Genomic DNA, 27,868 nt, shown 5'->3' with positions numbered 1-27,868 from the left:
CACCACTCTGGGAGGCTGAGGTGAGAGGATTGCCTGAGCCGATGGGCTCAAGACCAACCTGGGCAACTTGACAAGACCTCATATCTACAATAAATAAAAAATTAGCCAGGCATGGTAGCACGCGCCTGTATTTCCAGCTACTTGGAAGGCTGAGGCTAAAGGATTGCCTGAGCCCAGCAGATCTAGGCTGCGGTGACCAGGAGCGTGCCACTGCACTCCAGCCTGGACCACTCCAACTAAAAAAAAAAGAAAAAGGAAATGTTTTGTCAATATGGAAGTGGGAGAGGAGAAATAAAAATGACTGGAGCATCAAAAAGCATCAAAATTGAAGTGTTTAAAAACTGTTTTGAGCAGTGAAAAAAAGTGTCTCAATAGGTGTATTGCATCAAACTGAGAGTACTCTGAATGGGACACATTTAAACCTTTGAGAATAAATAGAAGCTGGACTGAATAAAGAAAATGTGGTACACATACACAATAGAATATTATGCAGTCATAAAGAAGGACAAATATATGAATTTCGCAGCAACTTGGATGGGAGTCTATCATAATCAGTGATATGACAGAAACCAAGAACAGAGTACCATATGTTTTCACTCATAAGCAGACCTAGAATAATTATAATACTAAAGAAAGTGCTTGGCAGTAATGGGAAACTATCGGGAAGAGGTGGTAGGATTGGCAGTTGAGGGAAACTGCTAGGAGAGGGAGGGGCATACCTCATCAACAAGGGTACCTGCGTAATCAATGTTTGTATAACCTTGAATTGTACCCCATATCTTTATAATAAAAAAAGGGAAAAAAAAAAGAAACACACATTTTTTATAAAGACATTCTGTTTTTTGGGGGGAGCGTCACTTGTATCTACTTAGTGTATAAAGTGAAAGAAACAGATGATAGAAAAACAATATTAAATTATAGCTGGAAAAGTAATATAGTATGTTGATTTATCTATAGCTATTCTATCACTCTAGGAAGGTACATTAACAGCAGGATAATTTCAGTTTCTGTAAAATTGAAGAAGCCTTAACATTAAACTTTTACATTTCAATGGTTTGTGGACAACTGAAAGCAGGAATACTTTAATGGTTAATCTCTTTGGTCCATTATCCTTTAAAATTATATTATCATGCGTAATATACGCATTTACCTACTAAGCTACAAAAGAATGATTATTTGTACATAGCATATTTTGCATAGGAATTTTTCAGTTTATAAACGTTCTTCCCATAACTTATTTATTTAATCCTCACAGCAGAGATGTGGATTTACTTCATTTTTAAAATGAAGAAATTGAGACTCAAGAGAGAGTAACTTTATAAATAACATAAAAAAATAGGATCACACTGGTGGCAGGTGGAATAGCTTGGATCGCAATCTATAACTTCTTGCATCAAAGCTACACATCTACTAGACTATTCTACTTCATTATTTTAAAAAGTATCGAATAACAAGCTGAGCGACAAGTGGAGCATGTGTCTTGGGGTAGCTCTGCTAAATTCAGTGGTTAATCATTATTACCAATAATGCTACAAGATTAGATAATGTGATAGAAATTGGACTTCAGAACTTTACTATGGCCATATTTCAGTATTTTCAAACATATCTATTTTATATGAAATTGTTACCAAATAGAAAATATTCCTTCACATTAACTTTATTAGAGACTATGTTATTAGTATCAGTATAATATATTTCAGATTACAGATAGTTCTCCTCTTGCTCAGATAATATTCTAGGCTTTATGATAGTGGTTATGAGGTTACATATTATTTTAAACATTTCTTACATCATAATAACTGGGGAAGTACATTCAACTTACATCTAAGATTACTAGATTAACAAATAAGAATAAAAGTCAGGACACTCAATTGAATTTGAATTTGAGATAACAGTGTGCATGCGTACTATCCATGGGGGTTATATCCCTATTAGTTGACCATAAGTTGAAAATATCATAAATCAACACATTTAATACATCTAATGTACTGAACACCATAGCTGAGCCTAGCGTCCCTTAAATGTGCTCAGAACATTTATATTATCCTACTGTTGGGTAAAGTTAGTTAACACAAAGCTTATTTTACGAAAAAGCTATTATAAAGAATTTTTGATCGAAATTCAAAGTGTGGTTTACACTGAATGCATATAACTTTCACATCATTGAAAAATCATAAATCAAATGATTGTAGGTTGGAGACCTTTTGTGTGTACGTTAAAGTATCAAGTATTTTCCATGTAATATTTGGGATACGTGCATGCACAAATAGTGTGTTAAGCATACATATATTTGTCCCAATACACACAAATATGCCTATGTATATATTTTTACTTCTCTGAAATCCATAGGTAACTGTGTATACTGCATTGTGTCTGGCAACCCTAATTATTTGTGGTCTTTAAAAATGGTTGTGAAGCAAACAAACACCAAGTTAGTTGTCCTGAGTAAAGAAAATAACTTACTAGGCCCCTGTAAACTACTGCCCTTTTACTGCCTATCTCTACAAAGTAAACTCTCTCCTTACTTTTATCGTTATTGTTTCTTTGCTTCTCTTTATACCTTAACCCTTTTTATGAATACCTACAAACAATATGAATGAGTTTTATCCGTTTTAAAACTAGAGGAAATTTGAAGAGGATGAGGAATAGACTTAAAACCAGAGGTGGAAAGAGGAATGATGAGAGAGAGGGATGGCCAACATCCACTGGGAGGAATCTAATTCTGCAGAGGAAAGGCAAGTGGGAGCCTCTGGGAATGAGGTGGAAAAAAAAAAAAGACAGGAAAAACATCTTTAGAGCAGGTCATAGAATTACCCAGAAAAAGTATGGAATAAAAAGACATTGGCAAGTAATGAGCAAATACAGAGAGAGAGTACAGCAGACCTGAGAAGCACTGAATCACTGTGTTTAAAATGAAGTGGTTACAGAAAGTTGAAAATGAAGATGAAATGCTGATGCTCTGATCTACAAATGCTGTAAACACAGTAAAATAGTTTCTCATACTTGTTGCTGGCACTTCCTAGACTTAGTATAGGACTTGATTTGGGGGGTAAAGAAAGACTTTTGCTGAATACAGTAATTTAAATACACATTCAATACCTCCCTGTGTATTTTTGTTTACATCCATCTTACAACTTCCTAATTCAAAGACCCAAAAAATTCCTCAAGTAACTCTCTTCATTCCATTCAGATGTTTAAATTTATTATACACTATATATCTGCCCATCTTTATAATTAAATGAGGAGGCTGTTCTAGATTGAAAGACCTATTTGCAGACTGCCTAATTTATTACAGTAAAATTTCTTACCTTTGTCAATAAATCAAGCTATATTCTTTTATGTTAAAATGGTTGATGCCAAGGGAATTTATGTGCATGAACAACAGGGAAAATGTAATCAATATTGTTATAGAAGTATGCAGGTAATTTGCATTCTTCATATTTGTGAACATTTTCAGGCTTTGTGTATGCAACATATTTCCCTAATAGAATACAAGAGATAATGCCGTTTTCTTTTATTATGGCGTATAGCTGCTTATTCCCCAAAAGTGAAGACAATATTTCAAATATATTTTAATTCAAAATATAGACACTAAGCTTAAACTTTGAAGGTTGACAACTATGTTTGTTTGAGTGTAGGCCATTATTTGCTATTAATCAGTGATGCCTAAATTTTTTAATATACTTATTTAATATAAGGATCACCATAGAAATAATTAATAACTGAGGCACTTTTAAGAGTTAAAGGGGATGTTATTTATAATTGTATCAGGGCAAACATAGATGTAGAGTCCCTCTAGTTAAAGGGAAATTCTAATCAACTTAGAAAATGTGGAAATGTGGATGAGATGGTAGGTTCCTGGTGAACTGCTTTCACGAATGTTGGTTCAGCAGATTTTTCTAGAGCAGATGGCACAAGGAAGACACTTCATAAACACTTCTTATGCAGATGAATAAAATAATAATCTCTGTGAGAGTGGAAATGTGACATTATGTTAAGTGAATTCTCATGAACACTGGTTGTCTCATTTGGAACAAAAATTTTTAAATGCATAGAGATTTTGATCAGCTCATTGTTACCAATAATACCAAACTCCTAATTGCGCTTGAGAATATTTTCGGACATTTAAAAAACCAAATAAAGTTTTTCAAAAACAATCCCATGATCAAACTATATTTTAAGGGAATAGAGCAGGTAACAATTACACATGGAGAGTTGAGAATTAAATCCTTATCTAAAAACTGACAATTTGGTTATGACCAAATCAATTCAAAGGACCCTGTAGATCTATCATACTACAAGTGAACAAGGTAACTCTTATTACAGTGGGTCATCTGGGAAAAGGCACTATGCGACGACCATGCTGTTGTAAACTAAATAAAAGATGCAGAACTTGTTTTTCTTTGTTCAACATTATACATTATTTCTGCTATATTTTGGAGTCAATTTTAGTTGAGTAGTCTGGATTGAAACTTGAATGATCTGTAATATTTTTGAGAGGACTTTATTCTAAAATAAGCATTTTAGCTTTGATTGATATATTTCTTTTTCTTCTCTTTAAGTTTGGACAGAATTTTAACATCCCTGATATCTTTTTAATGTACGAAAATTAGAATGAATTTGGTTAGTTTCATAAATTAATTTTACTCATAAAGGATTTAAAAGTTGGGGAAATATTTTACTAATATTCTACATTAGTTTTCTTAGATCATTTATTTATACCTATATATAACGTATCATTCTAGTGCTTGAAGTAGTGTTTTTCAGTTTTTGTAAGGTAAGCTGTCACAAAATTTGCATTTGAATCCACTGTATATTGGATCTCAATATAGTCCCCCCCAAAAACCTTTCATAACAGATTTTTTTACCCTCAAACATCACTTCATTCTATCTCATACTATCATATGTTGGTACTTAATTTGGCATAATTGAGGTGGGTCAAGTCAGGGATATAATTTTGATTGCCTTATGGAGTGTCACTGGCCACACCTGGTAGTGGCACCTCTCACTGAAGACTTAGATTTTCAAACCTAGGAGAGCCCACAAAGTTATTTCAAATAGTTCACATGACAAAGAGGTTGACTAATCTCAGCAATTCCACCTTCCTTTCATAGTCTATCACTTCTTCCTCACCAAATTCATTCTGGTTCTCATTTATGAGGAAATTTATGTCCTAGACAAGAGAGCAATCTAGGTGATAACCTCACATAGGCCAACTGCAATGTGGACTGAATGGGTAGCTGGAAGAGGTATAATTTAGATTCTGACTCAATAATTTCTTATGTCAAGCGAGATCAAGGTTTTGTCTGCTAAAATCTCTGGTCCCTCTGGCAAGTGATAGGGTAAGGTCAGAACAGAAATGCCAGGCCCCTGGGAGAGAAAGATTTCAACTGCCACTGTTCTAACAGCAAACTCTGATTGCATAATAAAGACTCACTCTAAATTCTATCCTACCTGTCAGATACAATGGTACTGAAATAGGTCATCTCAACAGAAAATAACCTAACTCACAAAATACATGTCTATCACTTAAATGTAGGGTTTTTTTTAACTTTCAAGCACCATTTTCCGATAACCAATGTATATATAGAGTCTGACCATGTTGCAAATTATTGTCACATAAAACCAGCAATAAAACAAAAATAAATGGCACACAATTTTACTTAATATTCTAAGTTCCTTTCAGATAAATGTTCACTTTTACACATTCAGAAATAGTGACAAGAGAGACAGAATGTGTCACCTGAAGACATAAAGTTAGTTATTAGCAAAACAAGAGTCGGATTGTACCACTACAATTATTTTCACAAACAAAAGCTGAGAGTGAAAAATATTTTTTCAGTATTAAAATATTAATTTGGCAATTTAATAGCTGTTAAGGTTGAATTTAATAGCTGTTAAGGTTGAATTTAATAGTTGTTAAGGTTGAATTCTGAATAAATTCAGAATTATTAGTTCTAAAACAAAGTTTTCCTACCTTTAGTATTTTTATATATTTCTTGAAATTTATAATCTTACAAATTTACTTTAACAGTACTTTAAAAATTACAGATGACTATCTTTTGAGTCTATTGGCTCTCTGAATAGCAATACAAACTTCTATAATGTCCTAAAAATATAAGTTGTGATTATTTAAATTCAAACTCAAGAATTGATTCTACATCTTTTGGATAAAACAATGAAAGCATATTTGAATTTCAGTTTTAAAAAAGATGAAAGAGTAATGCAAACATGTCAAATAGAATCTTTGTTTTATTTGTCCTAAGGGATACCGTAATATTTACAAGAGTTCCATTACTCACCCCAAAGGAAAAACATTTTCATTAAATCCAATGAAAAGAAAATACCATTTTCATGAAATAATAGTGTTCTTTTGCATAATACAACTTAAAATGTACCTGGGTAGCAAACATTTTAATTATACTTAAAACTATATCTGGCAGGGCTCGGTGGCTCAGCCTGTAATCCTGCGCCTTGGGACGCTGAAGTGAGTGTTGCCTGAACCCGAGGGTTCGAGACCCGCCCGGGCAACTTGGCGAGACCTCATCTCTACAATAAATCAAAATTTAGTTGGGCGTGGTAGCGCGCTCCTGTAGTTCCAGCTACTTGGAAGGCTGAGGCGGAAGGATCGCCGGAGTCCAGCAGGTCGAGGCTGCAGTGGCCAGGGTGGCCACTGCATGCCAGTCTGGGCGACAGAGTGAGACTCCAACTCAAACAACAACAACAACAACAAAAACTTTATCTTACTATGTGAAAATAGTTTTATGCTGATAAATGAGAGCAAAATCCGAAGATAATGTGTCTCACCCTATTGAACTATCTTTTAGAGTAAAAACTCTGGAAGAACTTTTTTTTTGTGGTTTGAGTTGGAGTCTCACTCTGTCACCCAGACTGGAGTGCAGAGGCCGCTCCCGGCCACCGCAGCCTCGACCTGCTGGGCTCCGGCGATCCTTCCGCCTCAGCCTTCGAGTAGCCGGAATTACAGGCAAGCGCTACCACGCCGGGCTGATTTTTTGAATTATTGTAGAGATGAGGTCTCGCTGCCCAGGCGGGTCTCGAACCCGCGGTCTCAGGCAATCCACTCACCTCAGCCTCCCAAAGGCGCGGGATTACAGGCTGAGCCACCGAGCCCGGTATGGAAGAACTTTTATTAACATCACTGAGTTCCAGTCTCTGTAACTTCAGTTAGGAGCCCTAGAAGAATCCAGAATTCTTCCTGTTGTGTAGCTTTGTTTCTCTTTCTGGTGTGTTTGTGATCTTTTTTTCTTTTTTTAATTTTCAAAGACAAAAAAAATATTTTATTGTCTAAACAAAATAGTATTTGTGGCCACTAAATATATAAACAAATAAAATTTCAAAAGCCGAATTTTCCTGATTTTCTTCTTTACCATGTATCCACTAGAAAACAACTTTTATGCAATGAAACAAATATTATTATGGGATACCAAATATTCATGCTCTATATTGCTAAGTGCAATTGATAATTTTTGATACTCAATTTACTTGACTTCTGAGTAGCTTTCAACATTATTGACTAGATCTACTACACAGCATAGTGCTCTATCCTCTTTTATCCTCTTTTTCCTCTTGACTTTTATGACATTATATTTTACTAATTTTCTTCCTTCTCTGACTTCTTCGATGTCCTCTACTATCTCACCCTTCTTGAACTGGCAATCACATTGGAGTTTCTAACATCTCAATCCTAGTCCATTTTTCTCTCTGTATATTATCTTGTTGAGAGACTCCAACAAAGTGTACTTTCAATATCCACTAACTCAGGGAAGGTCGAGGTCTTTGTTCAGCAAGAGATAAGAGTTATCTTTGATACTGTTCTAACACACTTAGATATCTGAACTATCAAAGATCACTTTTGATTTCACCTAGAGTATGTTGAGATTATTCACTTTTCTTGAGTTCCACCATAAGTATGCTGATCCAAAACATACCATTTCTGAGGGAAATGATGGTACAGACTTCCTAATGCTTTGCCAGCATGCTCTCTTGCTACCAGGAAATCCATTCTTCATTTTATTCATATTCATCTTTTTCAAATTGCACACTCTATGCTAGACTTTGACTTTCAGCCTTTCTTTACTGTTTTAGAACAAAACCCACCAGCTTTGCCGTGTCCCCCCAAACCTCATTCTCTGTCACTCCTCCCTACAAATCCCTTCTCCATTCCTGCCTTAGTTCACCTTACTGGTGGAATTATTTGTATAGATGGAGGACTCTATCTATACAAATAACTTATCTTCCACCACAGGAACAAAACAAGGAAAATTCACTGCAAGAATGCCTCTGTCTCAGTACAACTTATTTCTTTTTTTCATACAAGCAAAATACTAAGTAAGCAGTAAGAAAGACTGCTAAAAGGAAAGAAGGACAAAAACACACTGGAAAAAGGAACACGTATCCAGTTAAAACTATGAAGAGAAAGATTCCTTACAACTAACTTTTCTGTTAAAAAATATGAAATTTTTATTTTGTTTCAAATAACCACCTGAAAACTGTCTAGTGACATAAGCTTCAAATCCAGTGGTAATGAGACTTAGATTATCACAATAGGTAATATAAAATTAGAGAAAGACTTTTATTTCTTAATAAAATAGACTGCAGCGCAAATCTCAAATTTGCAAAAATTCTAATGTTTTTAAGTTAGCATAATTTAATTTGATAAAACGTAGCATCTCTGAAGCCCAACGTTATTTAGAGTCAGCATGTTGAAACTCAGCTGACATTGATGATTAATTAAATAGTTTAGACTAATGGAAGTTTCTATAAGACATCAGATTTGTTTTATTTTATTATTTATTTGTTTATATTTCTGGTGTGCAGCATTATGTTTTGATACATTAATATATAGTAAAATGGTTACTGCAGTCAAACAAATTAACATATTCATCATCTTACATAGCTGCACTCTTTGTGTGTATGTAGAGAAGGAGCAATTAAAATCTACTCCCTTAGTAAATTTCTAGTGTTCAATACAATATTGTTATTAACTATAGCCCTCATGCTGTATATAAGAAATCTACTCTTACTCATATGGCCACACCACCCTGAATTGCCTATCACATCTAATCTGAGATCTATGCAGAGTTGGCTGGATATGGTGACTCACACTTGTAATCTCAGTACTTTGGGAGGCTGAGACAGGAGACTCATTTGAGGCCAGAAGTCCGGGAAGCTAAGCAGGGTTAATGGTAGCCAGAGTCACATTTTTCATACCTAAGAACATTTCTTATGTTCTTAGAAGTAAATTTTAGAACACAATTCAACATGAGATTCAGAATATTTTTAATGTCAACTACTTTTAAGATATATACATTCAGAAACGATTACTCTCAGATTTCATCCTTTTTGTCTGATATTCCAACTTGCATATGTATATCAAATTGTTTCTAGAGTAACTATAGTCTTGAGAAAATTAATTTAAAGAAAATCTGTATCATCTTTAATTTCTCTGAGCAGTGTTTTGTAGTTTTCATCGTACAGGTCTTTCATGTCTCTGGTTAAGAAGATGCCAAGGTATTAGATTTTTTTCTGGTTGTTATGAATGGGATCGTGCTTTGTATTTGGTTTTCTTTTTGTTTGCTGTTGGTGTATAGAAATGTGACTGTCAGCCGGGCTCGGTGGCTCAGCCTGTAATCCGGCGCCTTTGGGAGGCTGAGGTGAGTGGATCGCCTGAGCCCGCGGGTTTGAGACCCGCCTGGGCAGCGAGACCTCATCTCTACAATAAATCAAAAAAATCAGCTGGGCGTGGTAGCGCATGCCTGTAATTCCGGCTACTCGGAAGGCTGAGGCGGAAGGATCGCCGGAGCCCAGCAGGTCGAGGCTGCGGTGGCCGGGAGCGGTCACTACACTCCAGTCTGGGCGACAGAGTGAGACTCCAACTCAAAAAACGACAACAAAAAAAGCAAAAAACAGAAATGTGACTGTCTTTTTCACATTGACTTTATACCCTGAGACTCTGCCAACTTATCAGTGCAAGAAAGTTTTTGACAGATTATCTTGGATTTTCAAGGTATAGAATCATGTGCAATGTGGGATAATTTGACTTCCTATTTTCCTATTTGGATACAACTGATCTCCTTCTCTTGTCTGATTGCTCTAGGTAGGACTTCCAAAACTATGTTGAAAAGGAGGAGTGAGAGTGGGCATCCTTGTCTTCTTCCAGTTTTCAGGGGAAATGGTTCCACTTTCTGACTGTTTAGCAGTATGGTGGCTGTGGGTTTCTCATAGATGACTCTTACTATTTTGAGGTATGTTCCATTTCTGCCTAAATATTGTAGGGTTTTTATCAAGAAGCAATGTTGGATTTTATCAAAAGCTTTCTCCACATCTAATGATATAATTATGTGGTTTTTGTTTTTACATCTATTGATGTATTTAATTACATTTATAGTCTTACAAATGTTGAACCAGCCCTACAGCCTGGGAATGAAGCCTACTTGGTCTTTGTGGATGATTTTTGAGATGTATTGTTGAATCCAATTTGCCAGAATCTTGTTGAGAGTTTTAGCATCAATGTTCATCAAGGATATTGGCCCATAGTTCTCTTTCTTTGTTGGATCTTTACCTGGCTTGGGTATCAATGTAATGTTAGCTTTGCAAAATGATTCGGGAAGAGTTCCATCTTTCTCAATTGCCTGGAATACTTTCGTAGGATTTGCCAACTGTATGTCTGACAAAGGCCTAACATCTAGGATCTACAAGGATCTCAAATGTGCCAAAAAGAAAAACACAACCCCATTACAAAGTGGACAAAGGATATGAATAGACAGTTCTCAAGAGAAGATGTACGAGCAGCCAATAGATACATGAAAAAATGCTCAGCCTCACTAGTCATCAGAGAAATGCAAATTAAAACTACACCGAGATGCCACCTAACTCTAGTCAGGATGGCTATCATCAATAACTCATAAAACATCAAATGGTGGAGAGAATGTAGGCCGAGGTGAGTGGATTGCCTGAGCCTGAGGGTTTGAGACCTGCCTGGGCAACTTGGCAGGACCTCATCTCTACAATAAATCAAAAATTAGCTGGGCGTAGTAGCGCACCTGTAGTTTCAGCTACTTGGAAGGCTGAGGCAGAAGAATCGCTGGAGCCCAGCAGGTCCAGGCTGCAGTGACTGGGAGCAGCCACTGCACTCCAGTCTGGGTGACAGAGTGAGACTCCAACTCAAAAATAAATAAATAAATCAATAACTGAGTAACACATGTTCTCACTCATAAGCGGACCTTGAACGATTATCATAATATAAGAGAATGATTGGCAGTAGTGGAAAACTGCCAGTAGTGTGACAGGGAAGTGTGATTCACAGTAGTGGGAATCTGCCTGGGGAAGGAAAGGCACAACTCATTAACAAGGTGCCTGCATTATGAATATTTGTATACCTAACCCTGAGTTGTACCCCACATCCTTAAAAAAAAAAAATATATATATATATATATATATATATATATTAAAAGGGAGAAAAAGGAAAATCTGTGCTGCACTGTTTTGTCACAATATGCATTCCTAATCCTTAAATGTTGTCAACATGATTCTCTCTCATTCAGAATTGCTATCACACCAACGTGGGGTTTAGGAAGACTTACCCAGGAGAATGACAACACAGAGAAGAATAGCGATTAAGGCTCCTGTACTCAAACCAGCCGAGGACAGGAACGCTTCCGCATGGCAGGTCCGCACGCGCCCATCTCTCTCGCATGCACAAACCCTGATGGTGAGGGTGCTGCTGCTGCTGAGAGAGGGGATTCCACCATCAGAGATCATAATGGGCAGATAATACACATCCTGAATAGATCGACTAAATCTCCTCCGCCTTGTCAGAATGCTGGCTGTGTTATCTATGACAGACATAAGCAAAACAAAATATACTTAGTAAAGCCGCCATTCACGATTCACATTTCCTTTAATGGACAAAATGGGAATGTGTGATCTTCTTTTTCAGTTTATGAAATGGACAAGGTAACATGAAGGGACAGTGATTAAGGGAAACTAACATGGGTAGTCAAACTGAGAAACCTATTAAAAAATTAATAAAGTCAAACTAAAGGGGAGGGAAAATAGTGGGGAGCAAAGGAGGGAGAAAGCAATAAACATTTTGAAAATTGACTCAATAGCTTAAAGTTTTAAAAACAATACATTTGGGCCATAAATGTTGAGGTGAGCTAGTTGGACTTTCCCCAACCTGGTGACTCCGAATGTGGGTGCTAGGAACATATACTTCTTTTTTAAGATCCATAAAAAATGTACAAAACCACTAATTTAGATAATAGTTCTGTAGTGATACCACATCAATTAATAACCTTTTTAAGGCTTAGCTGTGATTTGAAGCACTCATGTTAGATCTTGGGGAAGTTGAGGATGAATAAAATATTAATATATTTTTGAAATTTTTATTAAATGCAATTTGATCAATCCATGAAATCTTATGAGAGAGTGTGTTAAATTTCTTACTGTATATCAGAAAACAAATTTATTATAAACATTAATTTAAAAATAAATGATCTGAGTTCCAGAGTGTAAGTTGCCACAATCACAAAAGTGAGTAAATGATCAGAATACAGCCTGGGATATATTCTAGATGTTGCTTAAAACCACGTCATACTGACTCTTCATCATTGACTGCCAAATGGCATTGATGTTGTCAGGGTACACAGTGTATGTTTATCTTAGTATTCTTATTCCTTATTCCAGAATGTCTGTTAGCTACAACCCCCTGTGGTATAAACTTGAATGTGCTGTTCAGATCCCTTCATGGAATGAATTGTTGCTCTAGCTGCAGATTGTCACCTGGCTCAAGGTCACACCCTACTAGAGTAGCATATAATCAATGATTCATGGCTGCAAGGTTATAAAGACTGAAGCATTACCATCCCTGTATCACTGAGGATACTGAATGATACAATTAGCTCTAGAGTTTTCCCTTAGGATCAGTCATTAAGATACATTATGACTTCTTACTCTGCCCAATCCTTTTTCTTCTCCTATAGTCCACAGATGCTGATCCCAGAGACATACTCCACTAACATTCTACACTCCAAACTCCCATTTAATTCCATGAAACTCAACATATAATTATACCTATGAGTTAGTTACATTGGACTAAAAAGTAAGTGGATCATTGGATAATTACAATTAGGGCTTTTTTGGTTGTTCTTTTTTTATTTTAAAGATGTGCAGTACAAGTCAGGATTGGGCACATAAGTGGTTTACATACAAGTGAAATTTGGGTCTCCCATTGGACCTCACTTCGCATGGATTAGGATCAGGCACCCATAATGATGTTATGTGTCCACCCCCTCCCTCCCTTCCCTGGCCATGTCCCTTTCTTGTAGTATTATGACATATGTTCAGGGTTCACTCCTGAGAAAGAACATGTGGCGGAAATGCGTCGAAAGGTTTTATTATTTAATATCAACTTGTTATTTTGAAAACGGAAATTCTGTTACATATAGGCATGTAACGTTGAAAGATAATCCAATATCCCACAATAATATTTTCTTGATTATATGTCACTAAATTAATGCAATACGATGCTAATTAATTTTTAAAATATCAATGCAATACAGATAATAAACTGGAAATATATATATATATATACATATACCCATATAATTGAATTGTTAAAGGTATGTTATTCAGCAAAATAAATAATCTAAAGAAAGATGAAAAAACATTGTCTTACTCAGTGAAAGACAAATCTTTAATAATGCATCAGCTGTCTATTCTTTAATATGTTATAGTAGAGAAGAAAAAAAAGGATAAATTGCTTCCATATTATTATATAATAATTTAACAGTCATGGATACGATCCCACAATACCTGATCTTTGGGAAGGCAGATCAATCTGTTATAAGATGAGCATGATGACTAATATAAAGTTTTCTCTACAGAACAATTTTTTAGTCTATAGAAAATGTATGAACTAAGTATTCATGTGCACAAACAGTACTGGGATTCTCACAGCTGGTTCTTTGAAGAAGAGATGTAAAGCACTAGTTCCTGTATCTCAGGGAACATGAATAATGATGTGTGGAATGACAGGATAACATGAAAGTATGCAATGTAGATGGATACTTTCTTTCTGACCTAGTATACACCATGCATGATTAATCTTGAAGCATGCTGTCTTTCAGGAAAATTATTGGAAATGCAATCAGAAACAAGAAGAATGTCAGAATATGTTTCCAGTGCATTATAAGTTCTGAAATAGAAAGTTCTAGGACATGGAGACATAAAAATGTTCTTCCTTTTTTTTTTTGTCCAGTTGAAGGTTTGACTTTTTAAAAGAAAAGAGAATACAGGAAGCAAAGAGCTTCCCACCTAGAAAGGCTTCACACAGCTGAATAATGAGCTCTTGACAAAGGATATTCTGTACCTCACTGGTTCTGCAAAAATTGTACTTGGCCAGTAAACAAGTAAACTCTGAACACCGAGGAAGAATATAAAAATACTATGAAAAAATATGTTTATATACACACACAAACACACATATATATCAATATGTGTGTGTGTGTATGTGTGTGTGTGTTAAAAGAGAACAAAATATGCCTGACTGAAATGGCAAAAATTAGACAACAAGAGCAATAACACCTCTCTATACATAAAATACAATTGTTGAAAACTGAACAAGGTATTATAAAAAGTCTTTAATGACATCCAAGTGAATAAGAAAACAATGTAATCTGAATAAAGGGAAAACATGAATAAAGAATGGAACATCTGTGGATGAGAAGTGCTAACTACCAATGTCAATTTCTAATAACGTGTACTCAGCTTAGTCTTCAATCTAATTCTCAGTAACTTGAATTAAGACAGAAGTTTATAGAACACTTGCAAGTAAGGATATACCAGTTAGCACATTGGCTTGTGACACAAAAGAAAGTTTGAATAGGTAAAACAAAGAAATTAAACTAACAATAAGATATGAAGTAAAGATATATATTTGATGGTAAATGTTGAAAAATATCAGAAAAGAAAAATCATTAATAGCTACTATTATGTTGAAATGCATATTTTTGCCAAACAATCTCAAAAACACTAAATAATGACAAGGAATTTCTATGTATCTCTTTATGAGAAGAATTCTACATTAGAGTATTGTGCAGAGTTTTGGGTTTACTACTTTATTTATTTATTTATTTTTTGAGTTGGAGTCTCACTCTGTCGCCCAGACTGGAGTGCAGTGGCCGCTCCCGGCCACCGCAGCCTCGACTCGCTGGGCTCCGGCAATCCTTCCGCCTCAGCCTTCCAAGTAGCCGGAATTACAGGCATGCACTACCACGTCTGGCTGATTTTTTGATTTATTGTAGAGATGAGGTCTCGCTGCCCAGGCGGGTCTCGAACCCGCGGGCTCAGGCGATCCACTCACCTCAGCCTCCCAAAGGCACGGGATTACAGGCTGAGCCACCGAGCCCAGCGGGTTTACTACTTTAAAAGTGATACTTTAACCTAATGATGTGTGTCTAGAAAACCTTGACTGGGAAGGTAAAAGTGTTAGAAAATTATATTATATGAAGAATCTTTGAATCAAGAGTGTTTATATCAGATACAGACTTAGGTGACCAAAAGTTTCCGAAAATTTCCAGAAAAATTTGGAAGACTTTTAAAATTAACGTATTTTTATAATAATCAATATATTTCTGATATTTTCAGCAATGCGTGCCTTCACTTTAATAAGGAAATAGCTTTGAAACTATTTTAATATTTCAAAATAGCAATGTTATATGATTGAATTTTTGTTCAAGAAATACAAGCACATATAGGAGGAAGCAAGGAGATTGCCATGCATATACATACATATATATGTATATATGTGTATGTGTATATATACATATATATGGCTCATGTCTATACTATAAAAAGATCCTGTGATGACTGTGAAATAAATGAAATTTAAGTCCCTTGAAAAGCAATAAAATAAAAATTTTTAGTTTTGTAGCTATAAGAATTTCGGATATTTTTATAATTGATAATTTTGTATGGCTCATTAATAATAATATTCAATAACATATATTGGATAGATATTCTTTCAACTTTTGAATTTCTATAGGGACAGAAGACTACAGAACTTAAGAGTAGATTACAGATTCCATACTGCTTCTTGAAATCAGATGTAGTTTTCTTGAACTGGTATTATATATGTATCTTTTTTGTTGTTCAAATTCTGAAAGATCTTGCTAGGTATACTCTAATTCCTGTGCTGCTAGACTAAACTATAATACAGTTTAAATTCAAATAAGGCATATTTTTAAAATGCTCCTTGGGACAAAAGAAATCCTATTTTATTGTTCAAAATTACATCTTTGAAAGTATTAAAACTATGTGCTTTTTAAACTCAAATTACTGGACACCTATATTCTTTTTGTCATTTCCACAGATTTCTTGTTTGATAATACTGGCAGAAAGTTATTTTATCTCATGCATAGTCTGTACACACCATTAAAATAATATTTCCAAACTATCCGAACAGCAGAAACATTTGAAATCCTCAGTTGTGGAACTCCAGACTAAATTTGTTTGTTTTTTAATTTATCTGAAATGAAAGTTAGAGAATAGAGTCTCGACTTCCTCCAGACAGATAAATAGGCATGGTTTCACATTGTTTTTTACTTTTTTCTAGTCCTGCAGTGACAATAAGATCTATTTATAATTTAACCATTATTAGAGCCCATACATCAAACAATGGTATTTTGCTTTCCTGCAAAGCTCCCTTTGCATAATAGGTACTTGATAAATAATGATTTGATCCATACTCAGCAGGAACTTGTCTTCTGTTACAGTTTCCTTATTATCTTGACATGTAGTAAGAAATTAAAATCAAAATGAACAAATATATCTTGCAATGCATTGGCAGCATGGTCTCTTTATTCTCTCTAATCAAGGTTTATTTCTTTTTCATGGTCTCTGACTTCCCCTTTTTTTGAATTCTAGAATGGCCCTAATCTCCATTTTCAGACCCTGGATTCTGCTTATTTGCTTAAGTTTGTAAACATTCTTGTGGCCTCTCTTGCCTTTCTGCCAAGCCACAAATGTGTGAATCAACATCTCATTATGTTCTGATTTGCACCCTGGAATATCATTCCTTTGACCATCTGCCACACTTCTTTATAATCTTCAAATTTAACCGTGCATTGTCTGAGGTTTCTGCTCTCAGATCCATTAATAATACTAATAAAATAGGTATAACCATTTTAATTGACTCCACCAAATATATGGAAAAATTTAAACTGTGCTTTCCAAAAATTAGTTATGAATCTATTAATGTCCATCCTTTATCAAAGGCCAAACAGAGACTCTTCTAAGTTTCTTTTGTTCTTTTTTGTTTTGAGCCCCATTTTCCTACTCTCAGCAAGAAACATTTCTTCTTCCAAAGAAACTGCCACCTATTATCAACATTTTTAAAAACCACATTTAAACTATTCAATCCTTCTTTGCCATTAATTATGTCTATATATAGAAAACATGGTATATCAGACACTTAAAAATAAACATACATACACAAGAAACGACAATGTGAATCACGCAGAATCTCAGCACATGAATTTGCATTGTGTTTATTTAGAAAGAGGGCAATAAAGAAGAAACAAAGGAATTGTCAAGATTGAAGTTCAACCCAATATACAGCATAATTCATAAACATAACACAATAATATAATAATTGCAGAAATAGAGAGAACAGCTCTCTAGAAATATGAACTTCAAGATAAACTCTTTATTTATTACTCTCCTTTAACAAGTAATATTTTTAGTAGAGAATGGGTGAGTCAAAGCAGAAGGGACAATGTTTGAAGTTACTAAATTTATAAACACTGAAAAAAATTATAAGCATAAATCCTAAGAGAGCTTTAAAAAGTGAACACATAATTCTGTTTATAAAATACTTCAGCTACACCTACATTGTTACAGAAGGTGAAGCAGATTCCTGTAGGATTGTGTGGTTCTCAGCAAGGAGAAAATTAAGGTAGAAAAGTGGAAACTACATTTTCATAAAAGGAAAACAAAACAAAGTGGTGTGGGATAGTAAAATTTGCAATATTTTAATTTTGCTTTTCTACTTCTTTTTACTTAGTTAATATGAGCAGCTTTTCTTTTCCTGTCATTGTGAGTAGGAGTATAAAAAGTGAGCCATAGTGCTGACTGGCAAAACATTAAGGGAATATGTGTGTGTGTAGGTAGAAAATAGATAGATAGATAGATAGATAGATAGATAGATAGATAGATAGATAGAAATGTAAAACATATCAATGGAGCTTGAAATAAGCAGGGAAAGAACAAAAGCATATTTTTCTACCTATAGCAAATGACCTACTTAAAAAAAATCTCACTATCGTTGTTATACACTTTTCTATTTTAGGGTCAAGATTGTATACACAGTTTAACTTGTCACTTAGTCAAGCTTAAGTGTCCACATTCAGTTAAATGTTGATGTAATTTTGTCAGGTGTGGCTAGATAAATATTAGTAAGTAAAGACTCTGAGACTTGACTCTGAGAGAGGAGAGCCACCATTGAATAAAAGCAATGTGTTCCAGCCACTTTCCTGACCTTAGATAAGTGGCTCTGCGGGACATATCGCTGCCATATCCATTATAGGATGTTTGAGCCTTCATTTGTAACACAAGGAGGATTATGTGTGTGCTATTTTGTTTAGAAATGGGAGGAATCACTAAATGATCTCTTGAAACCCTGTGGATAAAAACAAAATTTTAAACGGTTATCTCTGTAGAGAAATTAAGTACATTACAACACCAGCTGTGAGTTCTTGTTTGAAGGACAAAAATAAACTATGGGAATATTGACTGCTACAAATCTGACAATGCTGAAGAAATACAAAATAAACATTAATGAAAAAACCCATAAATTCCTATGTCTATCAAACTAAATACCCACATTACACTAACAGTGGACTGTGAAGTTTAAAGAAAGGACTCTAGAACATAACTGTTTAACAGTCACATAGTCAAAATTGAAAATATCCCGTATCATAACATCTGTGCAATGTAAGACTAAAGTTATTTTTTTCACCAACACCAAATAGTCACAAGAGGAAAAAAAAAAGGCAGTATTTTCCTATTTTGCCTTTTAAGTGTTTTGCAAAAAAAAAAAAAATCTCCTAAAGCAAATTGTAAATAATATGACCATTTTCAGAAATGAATATTGCAAAAAAAATAAAAAATAAAAACGAATAAAACCAGGAAAAAACGAAGTCTTCAAAATGCTGCAACAAGCTAAAAATGACAATTATATACTCTTTGCTTAACATGATTAAACACAGTAATCTTCAGTGCATTTTTATTGTTTTAAAAATATTGTGTTATTTAGACTCACTCATTTTTAAAGAAAGTCTCCACAAAAATGTAAAAAAAAAAAATACCAAAAATATAACTTAGAAACCAATATGAGTAGTAGGTATTATTGGTAGCTAATTATGAAAAAATAAGATATGCATTTTCAAATGAAATGTTATTTTAGAGCTCTGCAAATAGATAGAAGCGTATACATAGTTATTAGTGGTCTATTGCCCTGCCCACATCTATAAGATTTACAAATGTACCTTAGAGTTAGAATTAAGCCTGACAATTAGAGTAGCAAACTTCCTTACATCAAATAAAGCGTAGTTACTCAAGAGACGTCATGAAGATCATGGAGAACAGATTTACCTTTGTAGACTAGTGATGATTTTTATTGGAGGATTAGGTTAAGCTTGTATATTATAAAATGATTGAACAAAGTTATTATATGGCCAGATCTCTGATTTCAGCCCATGTTGTCATAAATTTATGACATGGCTACAGTTTATTTGCTATAGATATGAAGTTTAAAAGTTAAAAGTATTCAATGGCATTTTTTCAAGCTAAAATTAAAAGTTGACTTTAAAATTTAAAGAGGAGGTAATAGGAAAATACTACATTTTAATCAGCAAATTTTTCATATTGTTGCTGTTGCTTTAGAATAACACAATTTAAAATTCTCTAACTTAAAAATTACCTTCTGAACTCTAGTTTTTAATTTTAAGTAAAATTATGTTATTATCATTACCTTAGTTAACAATAAAAATAAATTCACTATCAAAAAATTTACTATGACAATGGAATGCTGTTCAGCCAGAAAAGAATGAAATCATGTCATTTGCAGCAATATGGATAGAACTAGAGGTCATTAAGTGAAATAAATCAGGTACAGAAAAACAAGAACAAAAAAGAATACTATGTATTTTGTAATATGTGTTGTAAAAATCATTGACTTGGTTAATCTTTGAATCAAAATCTTTAGCATTTAATAAGTAAGGAGCAGTGACTTTTCAGACAAATATTGAACATTTTTACTTAGCACACATATTTCTATCTACAACAATATGTTACTAAAGAAACTAAAAGATGAATGGCAGAGTGTCTTATTTTGGAGCACAGAATATAGCACAGTGCTTAATAGTGCTGAGTCTCCCAGGTAAATTTTTCTAACATATATAACTGATGTTGTATTCTGTCTCATCTCTGTGCTGTCTTGATCCCTCACTTAATTGAAAAGAATTCTCTGATGTGCTCTCCCTGATGGAATGGACTCTATCTTCTAAAGTCAAGTTATGGTCCACCTCTTTTAACAAAACAACTTTTAGTGATCTCTCTAAAGTCACTTCCCTTTTATCTACTTCAGTTGCAAGTTACATTCAATGTCATCCTTATTTCTCCAACTCAACAGCAAGCCCCTTGAAAGCAAGATCTGTGTGTTTGAATTTCTTGGATCCAGATAGCTTAAATAGCTGCCTTATACCCAGCAGACACTATATAACATTTGAAAGATTAAGTAACAGGGCACAAACAGTGTTAAGATTTGACTATAGACTTTTTTTTAATGGAAAACATTCTTTCCAAGGATAAGAAAGAGTAGTGATGAATAGTAATAGGATACAAGTCTGGAGTGAGGCAAGCTGGACAAACAGCATAAAACATCAGCTGGGGGAACTGATTGTGTGTGTGTGTGTGTGTGTGTGTGTGTGTGTGTGTGTGTGTGTGTAAAGCGTTTATCTTCACTTTGAATTAGATATGATACATTAGTATACTTGTATTGACAATATGCAAAGTGCATTTAATAGACATTTCTAAAGCAGTATTATATTTTCTATCATATTATCAATGCTTTTTAATATATGATTATGCTCAAAACTCAAATCATTGTTTTTGGTCAATGTCCAATCATATTATTTTAAATTTATCTGTTTATTTTACCTTAGTTTATATTTACATATTTATTTTACATTTTGTTTGTACCTTGTAAAAATATTTTTTCTTTCTTTTTCTTTTTTTTTTTTTTGAGTCGGAGTCTCTGTTTCCTAGACTGAAGGGCAATGGCACTGGTCTCCAACTCCTGGATCCAGGAAATCCTCCCGCCTTGGCCTCCCAAAGTGCTGGGATTACAGGCATGAGTCACAGTGCCTGATATTCTTGTTTTACCTTATTTTCGTTGGACTGCAAGGGCTCCAAATATTTAGCTGATGGAATTTTTTTGTAACTGATACATACCTGTTATATTTTCTGAGACAATCAGTGTTTTAAAATATCCTTTCCCACCAGGCTCGGTGGCTCAGCCTGTAATCCCGCGCCTTTGGGAGGCTGAGGTGAGTGGATTGCCTGAGCTTGCGGGTTCTAGACCCGCCTGGGCAGGCGAGACCTCATCTCTACAATAAATCAAAAAATTAGCTGGGCGTGGTAGCACGCACCTGTAATTCCGGCTACTTGGACGGCTGAGGTGGAAGGATCACTGGAACCCAGCAGGTGGAAGCTGCGGTGGCCGGGAGCGGCCACTGAACTCCAGTCTGGGTGATCGAGTGAGACTCCAACTCAAAAAAAATAAAAATAAAATATCCTTTCTTAGTTCTCACATGAACTTTATCTTAAATAGGAAAGAATTCTTTTATTGTAGCTCTTTCAAATGTCACTAAAGGAAGATTCATTGACTATTCGCTTGTAATTTTGTCAGTGAATATTGTGGCACTGTTTATTCTCTTTATAATTTAATTTCATTGTCTGAAAATTTATAAAATTCTTTCATCTGTTAAGTTAGAAGATTTTTCTAAGATATCTATCTTCTATCTTTCACCTATTCATGTCTTTTATCAATCTTAAATATAAATCTTCCTTTACTCAGGAGAATTTCTTAAGTTATTTTGTTTTTGTGTTTCTAACTATTTAGGTTTCTTTTTTAGTTATATTCAATATGCCTTTTTGATTAATAGCATTTCATATGGGATTTCAAATTCTTTATATTGTCATCTCTCTTTATAAGAATAAAATAATAATAATCATAGTCCATATATCTGCATTTTAAAAATGAGGAATTTAGGCTCAATGAAAATATGATCCTGACCTTGGTCTTACATAATTAGTAGAGAAACCAGATTTCAAATTAAGACAAGTTATTTCTAGATTCTAACTCTGAATATTCTACGTTGCTTCCTTTTTTGATCTTTCTGATGACTAATTACGTCTTCAGTAGTGTCCATCTGAATTTTATCATCTTACTAGATTTAAAAAATTTGCAACAATTCCGTGTCAGTTTAAAAAGACTCATTTAAATGTTTAAGTAAGTGTGTTTTAGTATGTGCCAAGACATAGTAAGCGCCTCTGTCCTTCAACTTACTTCACTCCTGACATGTCCTGTGATCTTCTTAGAGAGGCTTTTAAAGTTCTGATTCCCATAGATTCCTCCAATATAGTAAAAGATAGTGGCTGTATTTGAGACGGTACCAAAATATCTTCTTGAAAATCTTAAAGCCTCTTTGCTTTGGAGGTGACCTTCAGGATTTATCCATAGGTCAAATTTATTTAGCTGTCCAGGTCATCCCAGTAAAGATTTGAGAGAAAGAAAGAGCAAGAAATTGGTTCTTAAACTATGGTTTCTGTCATCTGAGGTCCCTTTTAGGTATCTGCTAAGTGAAGTTGCTCTTTTCCTGAAGTCTATGCACCCAAACGTTCAGTAATAGTTTGCACTTTGAGAACATCATACTTTGAGAAGTAGAAAATTGTAGCTGGTATGTAAGAATAACAGAGTAACAAGCACCAAACAGGAAACATCGGTTAAAATGAAGCTTCTGGAAAGAATGACAATGTTTTGTAGCCTACTTTATTCCTCAGAAATTTTGGAGAGGATCTTAGTTTTGCTCAGTACAGAGGATGGGGTTTTCACCCAATTAATTAAATTTGAAAGAGTAAATGTCTGCAGAATACAAGGGAATGTCCAAGTGCTCTTCAAGTCTATGACAATTAAATTACCATAGAACTGTGCCTGTTCTTGGGAGCCCAGTTTATGTCCCAGTTAATCAATAAAACTGTTCCTGGACTGGACCGCTTTTGTTTTATAAAATGTAGGTCTGAGTAAAATGCATATTTTTGATGACCAATGCTACCAGTGATAACAAAAACAAAAGCTTGAAATTTCAAGAAAATGCATTTTTACCAGCATCAGAAAACTACTGAAGCAAGATAACTAGAGGAATTTACATTCGGGCGCGGGGCAGGGGGGATACTGACAGGTAAACTGTTGAGTGAAAGGCTTATTTTCTTCTACAGGTATTTGTTATAGTAGGAATGAACAGGAGTCTGGGAAGGGGGACAGAAAAACTGGGAGAGCCTTTGAAAGCTTCCTAGGCCTTCAAACAAATTAGAAAATGAGGCCTCAAACACATGGTTGAATTTCCCTGAAGACATTTGTTAAATTGAAAGTTAATTTAGAAGTCTAGCAGAAAGCTACAAACTGAAGCTTCAAAGCCCTGGAAGACAAAGAAGAGCTTGTTTGCTTTATCTTGGTGTTGAACAGACAATGATTAAAGTTAAGAACCAGGGTGAATGCACAAGTAGGCTCTCAGTCAAAATCCCAGAGGGTCATGCTCCAGGAACAGGGTCAAATCAGAGACAAACTAAATGTAAGCAAAACTGCAAATCAGCCTTGACTCAACTCAGACTCTGATTGGATTAAAGTGATAACCCCCCTCTCTAATTGCTTATCAGAGAAAATGGTGAATACCCTCTGGAGAAATATATTATTATGTGAGACTCTCCTAATGCTATGGCTTAGATGTTTTAGTCCCCTCCAAAATTCATGTGTTAGAAGTGAAGAAGTTGGGAGGTAGAGCCTAATGGGAGGTTTTCAGGTCATAAGGTCTCCAATCTCATTAATGAATTAATGCTGCAATTAAAAAAAGGATTTCTGGAGAATGTTCTCTCTCCTCTGCTGTCTTCCATATGAAGAAAAATGTCCCTTCCTTCCAATAGTGCCATCTTAGAAGCAGAGACCAGACCATGACCAGACAACACATGACCTTGGATTTTCAGCCTCCAGAACTGTGAAAATAAATTTATCTTTTTTATAGATCATTCATGCCTGCCTCCCCTTTCCTTCCACTAGAAATATATCCAAAGCACTGCATGGACCATGTTTTCTTTAAATGGATATATTTGCTCTTATAAGACTCTTGCTTCTTAAGTAGATCATTAGCTCCATGCTGATGTGTTCTGCAAACATATTCCCAGTGCATGTAATACAAACAAGGCCCAAAAGTTAAAAAAAAATGTTTTAAAAATAAACATATAGCCGGGCTCGGTGGCTCAGCCTGTAATCCCGCGCCTTTGGGAGGCTGAGGTGAGTGGATTGCCTGAGCCCGCGGGTTCGAGACCCGCCTGGGCAGCAAGACCTCATCTCCACAATAAATCAAAAATCAGCCGGGCGTGGTAGCTCATGCCTGTAATTCTGGCTACTTGGAAGGCTGAGGCGGAAGGATCACCAGAGCCCAGCAGGTCGAGGCTGCGGTGGCCGGGAGCGGCCACTGCACTCCAGTCTGGGCCACAGAGTGAGACTCCAACTCAAAAAAAATAAAAATAAAAAAATAAACATAATAGAACATTCAAGAAGACATTTATTCTGCAACATTTAGGTAAATTGTCAAATTTAAAACTCATGAGGGATATAAGTAAGAAAGGACTCATGGGAATGAGAAAGATCTGAAAAACATGGAACATTGTCTTAGATTTAGTTAGTTGGGAAAGTAGATCTGGGAATTAAACAAAAAGAAAGTCTTCAGGGTATAAATAGGGAATGACCTTAGTTGGTTGAGAAAATTAGCTACCTCCTGTGATTTTAGACATAAGTACAATGAAAGCATTTGTCTCTGGTATGATCTTAATATACACACATTAATAAATTATGAAAAAAACGGGCTCAGTGGCTCAGCCTGTAATCCCGCGCCTTTGGGAGGCTGAGGTGAGTGGATTGCCTGAGCCCACAGGTTCGAGACCTGCCCGGGCAACTTGACGATACTTCATCTCTGTAATAAATCAAAAATCAGCCGGGCGTGGTAGCGCGCGCCCTGTAATTCCGGCTACTCGGAAGGCTGAGGCGGAAGGATTGCCGGAGCCCAGCGGCCACTGCACTCTAGTCTGGGTGACCGAGTGAGACTCCAACTCAAAAAAAATAAAAAAATAAAATAAAAATAAATTATGAAAAAACTAAATAAATGTTTTTATGATAGTTTCTATCAGATATAAGACAAAAAATGCATTAAGAAATCTGAAGGGTCTTTTCTGAGATTTTACCATGCTTATATGTTAATAAGTTAGCCCGCCACCATGCTATGGATGCTGGAAGAAGACGCAAGCCTCCTGGGTCAGAGACAATGGACTTTTTACTTATGGCACAGCAGCAAGCAACATGAGTTCTTCACATTCTTTTCCTTGTACTTTATGATAAAGAGGAATGATGTGGAGGGCCCAGGTGCATGATGGGTACATCGTGGCTTTGTGCTGCAACTAAAGATCCTTAAAGAGTCTGACATGCTCAAATTCTGTCTAAGAGTGTCATTATCCTTATTACACTATACAGCATGTAAATAAGTCCTTCGCTTCTAAGAGAAACACTATCTCTATATTCCAAAGCTGAATGCTATACAAACATTCTAGAAGAGATATTTTTCAATAAAAGGAAGTTAATGCCTCTGCTTGCAAGACATGAAGAAAGTAAGAGATCAATGAAGAATTGTCTTCTAGCACAAACTTCCCAAGGAGGCGGATTTACAAATTCATAGAATTCCTGGTATTTTTGTTCACAAAAGGAAAAGTATTCCAGGGTCTTAAAATATTTTATAATAATTACAGGTAAAGATGGTTGATATCCCCATTCTTGCCTGCTCACAATACATTATCTACATAGCAAACAAGATGCTCTTTGAGAAAGCTTACTGTATCTTTCCCATTGGTTTCCATATCTTCTACTGAAATTATTCTTACTTTTTTAAAGAAAGAAAAGAAAAAAAAATCGACTTCTCAGGGTTACAGAAGTATGAGGCTGGCTACATTCCGCCTCTTCAGTCAACTCTTCCTTGATTTCTACTTTCAGTACATAACTAGGTTGTCATGATATAGAAATTTAGCTAGTATCTTAAGCTCACTCTGATGTTGTTCTCCATCTTGGGGCCTATAGACTTTCTCACCTTTTGGTTATAACCTTTAGCCATATCCTCTTTTCTTGTTACGCTTCATTTAGTCGTCAGTTTAAATATGTCCTTCTTTAGGAACAAATCTTTTTTTTTTTTTTTTGAGTTGGCTTCTCACACCATCACCCAGGCTAAAGTGCAGTGGCATGCTCACCGCCACCCCAGCGTCAACCTCCTGGGCTCAGGCAATCCTTTTGCTTCAGTCTTCCAATTAACTGGAGCGCTATCACGCCCAGTTAAGTTTTTGATTTATTGTAGAAATGAGGTCTCACCAAGTTACCCAGGGTAGTCTCGAACCCATTGACTCAGGCAATTCTCTCACCTTGGCCTCCCAAAGTGTTTGGATTATAGGAGTGAGCCACCATTCTTGGGTAATTTTTTGATTTATTGTAGAGATGAGATTTTGCCAAGTTGCCCAAGGTGGTCTCAAACCCGTGGACTCAGGCAATCTTCTCACCATGGTCTCCCAAAGTGCTGGGATTACAGGTTTGAGTCACTGTGCCCTGCCAGGAGCAAATCTTAACTCTCCATTCCAGGACACAAATGTCTCTTACATGCCTTTGTTGAACAGTATGTTTATTCTTTGTTTCATTTTGGTGTGTGCTTATTTTATCATACTGGATATCTTTGAGGGCAGGAAATGTGACCCGACTCCACTTGTCATGAGATTATCATTTGCCATAGAAACTGACAAGTATAGTCTTTAAAAGCACACTGATTGAATGAATAAGTGAGTTCCAATTTTGTGCCAGAACCTATGCTAAACTTGTTTTAATAAACCATTTCATTCATGTAGAAATTAAAGGAAAATATTTACTACTCATCATTTAAACCTATTATTACACAGAATTTGTTTAAGATCTCTTTTTAAGAACTAAAACATTACACATACAGTCTTTGCTTTCCAACCGATCCCATTTTTTTCTACTTCTACCCAAAGTTGATCACTCTTCTAAATTTATTGTGCATCTTTAGTAACTAAGCATTTTAATTATAGTAAATATTTAGGTAGTTTTATATATATCTGTGTTCACTAACTATAGCTATATATACATATATATATATATATATATACACACACACACATATGTATATAAACTAAAATTAATGTGAAAATTTCTGCATGTATTATGCACCACTAAATGTCTATATATTTCTCTACATATAGTTTTCTATATATGCCAAGACTATGGTTTTATTTAGATATAAATTTCCTAATTATTTTCATACATATTTGTTTTTCTATTGTTTCATTTTATCTAACATTTTTTGGTTAAGATGTTATTAAAAGCCGGGCTTGGTGGCTCAACCTGTAATCCCGCGCCTTTGGGAGGCTGAGGTGAGTGGATTGCCTGAGCCCGCGGGTTCAAGAC

The 27,868-nt window shown here is 35.2% G+C and overlaps 1 protein-coding gene across 2 annotated transcripts in view; it reads right to left on the bottom strand.

Moving 5' to 3' along the window:
- The window catches only part of CDH18 (cadherin 18), a 280,274-nt gene that overhangs the window by 3,068 nt on the left and 249,338 nt on the right, over nt 1-27,868 (bottom strand). For both annotated transcript variants that reach the window (XM_008071385.2, XM_021719205.1), the window contains one exon: nt 11,604-11,855. In XM_008071385.2, coding sequence (XP_008069576.2) covers nt 11,604-11,855 — 252 coding nt within the window. The remainder of the gene's footprint in view (nt 1-11,603; nt 11,856-27,868) is intronic.

The sequence above is a fragment of the Carlito syrichta genome, unplaced genomic scaffold, assembly GCF_000164805.1.
Source record: "Carlito syrichta isolate Samal-C Ts95f unplaced genomic scaffold, Tarsius_syrichta-2.0.1 Scaffold314304, whole genome shotgun sequence".
In the NCBI taxonomy this organism is placed as follows: Eukaryota; Metazoa; Chordata; class Mammalia; order Primates; family Tarsiidae; genus Carlito; species Carlito syrichta.
This window is presented reverse-complemented; position numbering and strand designations above follow the sequence as displayed.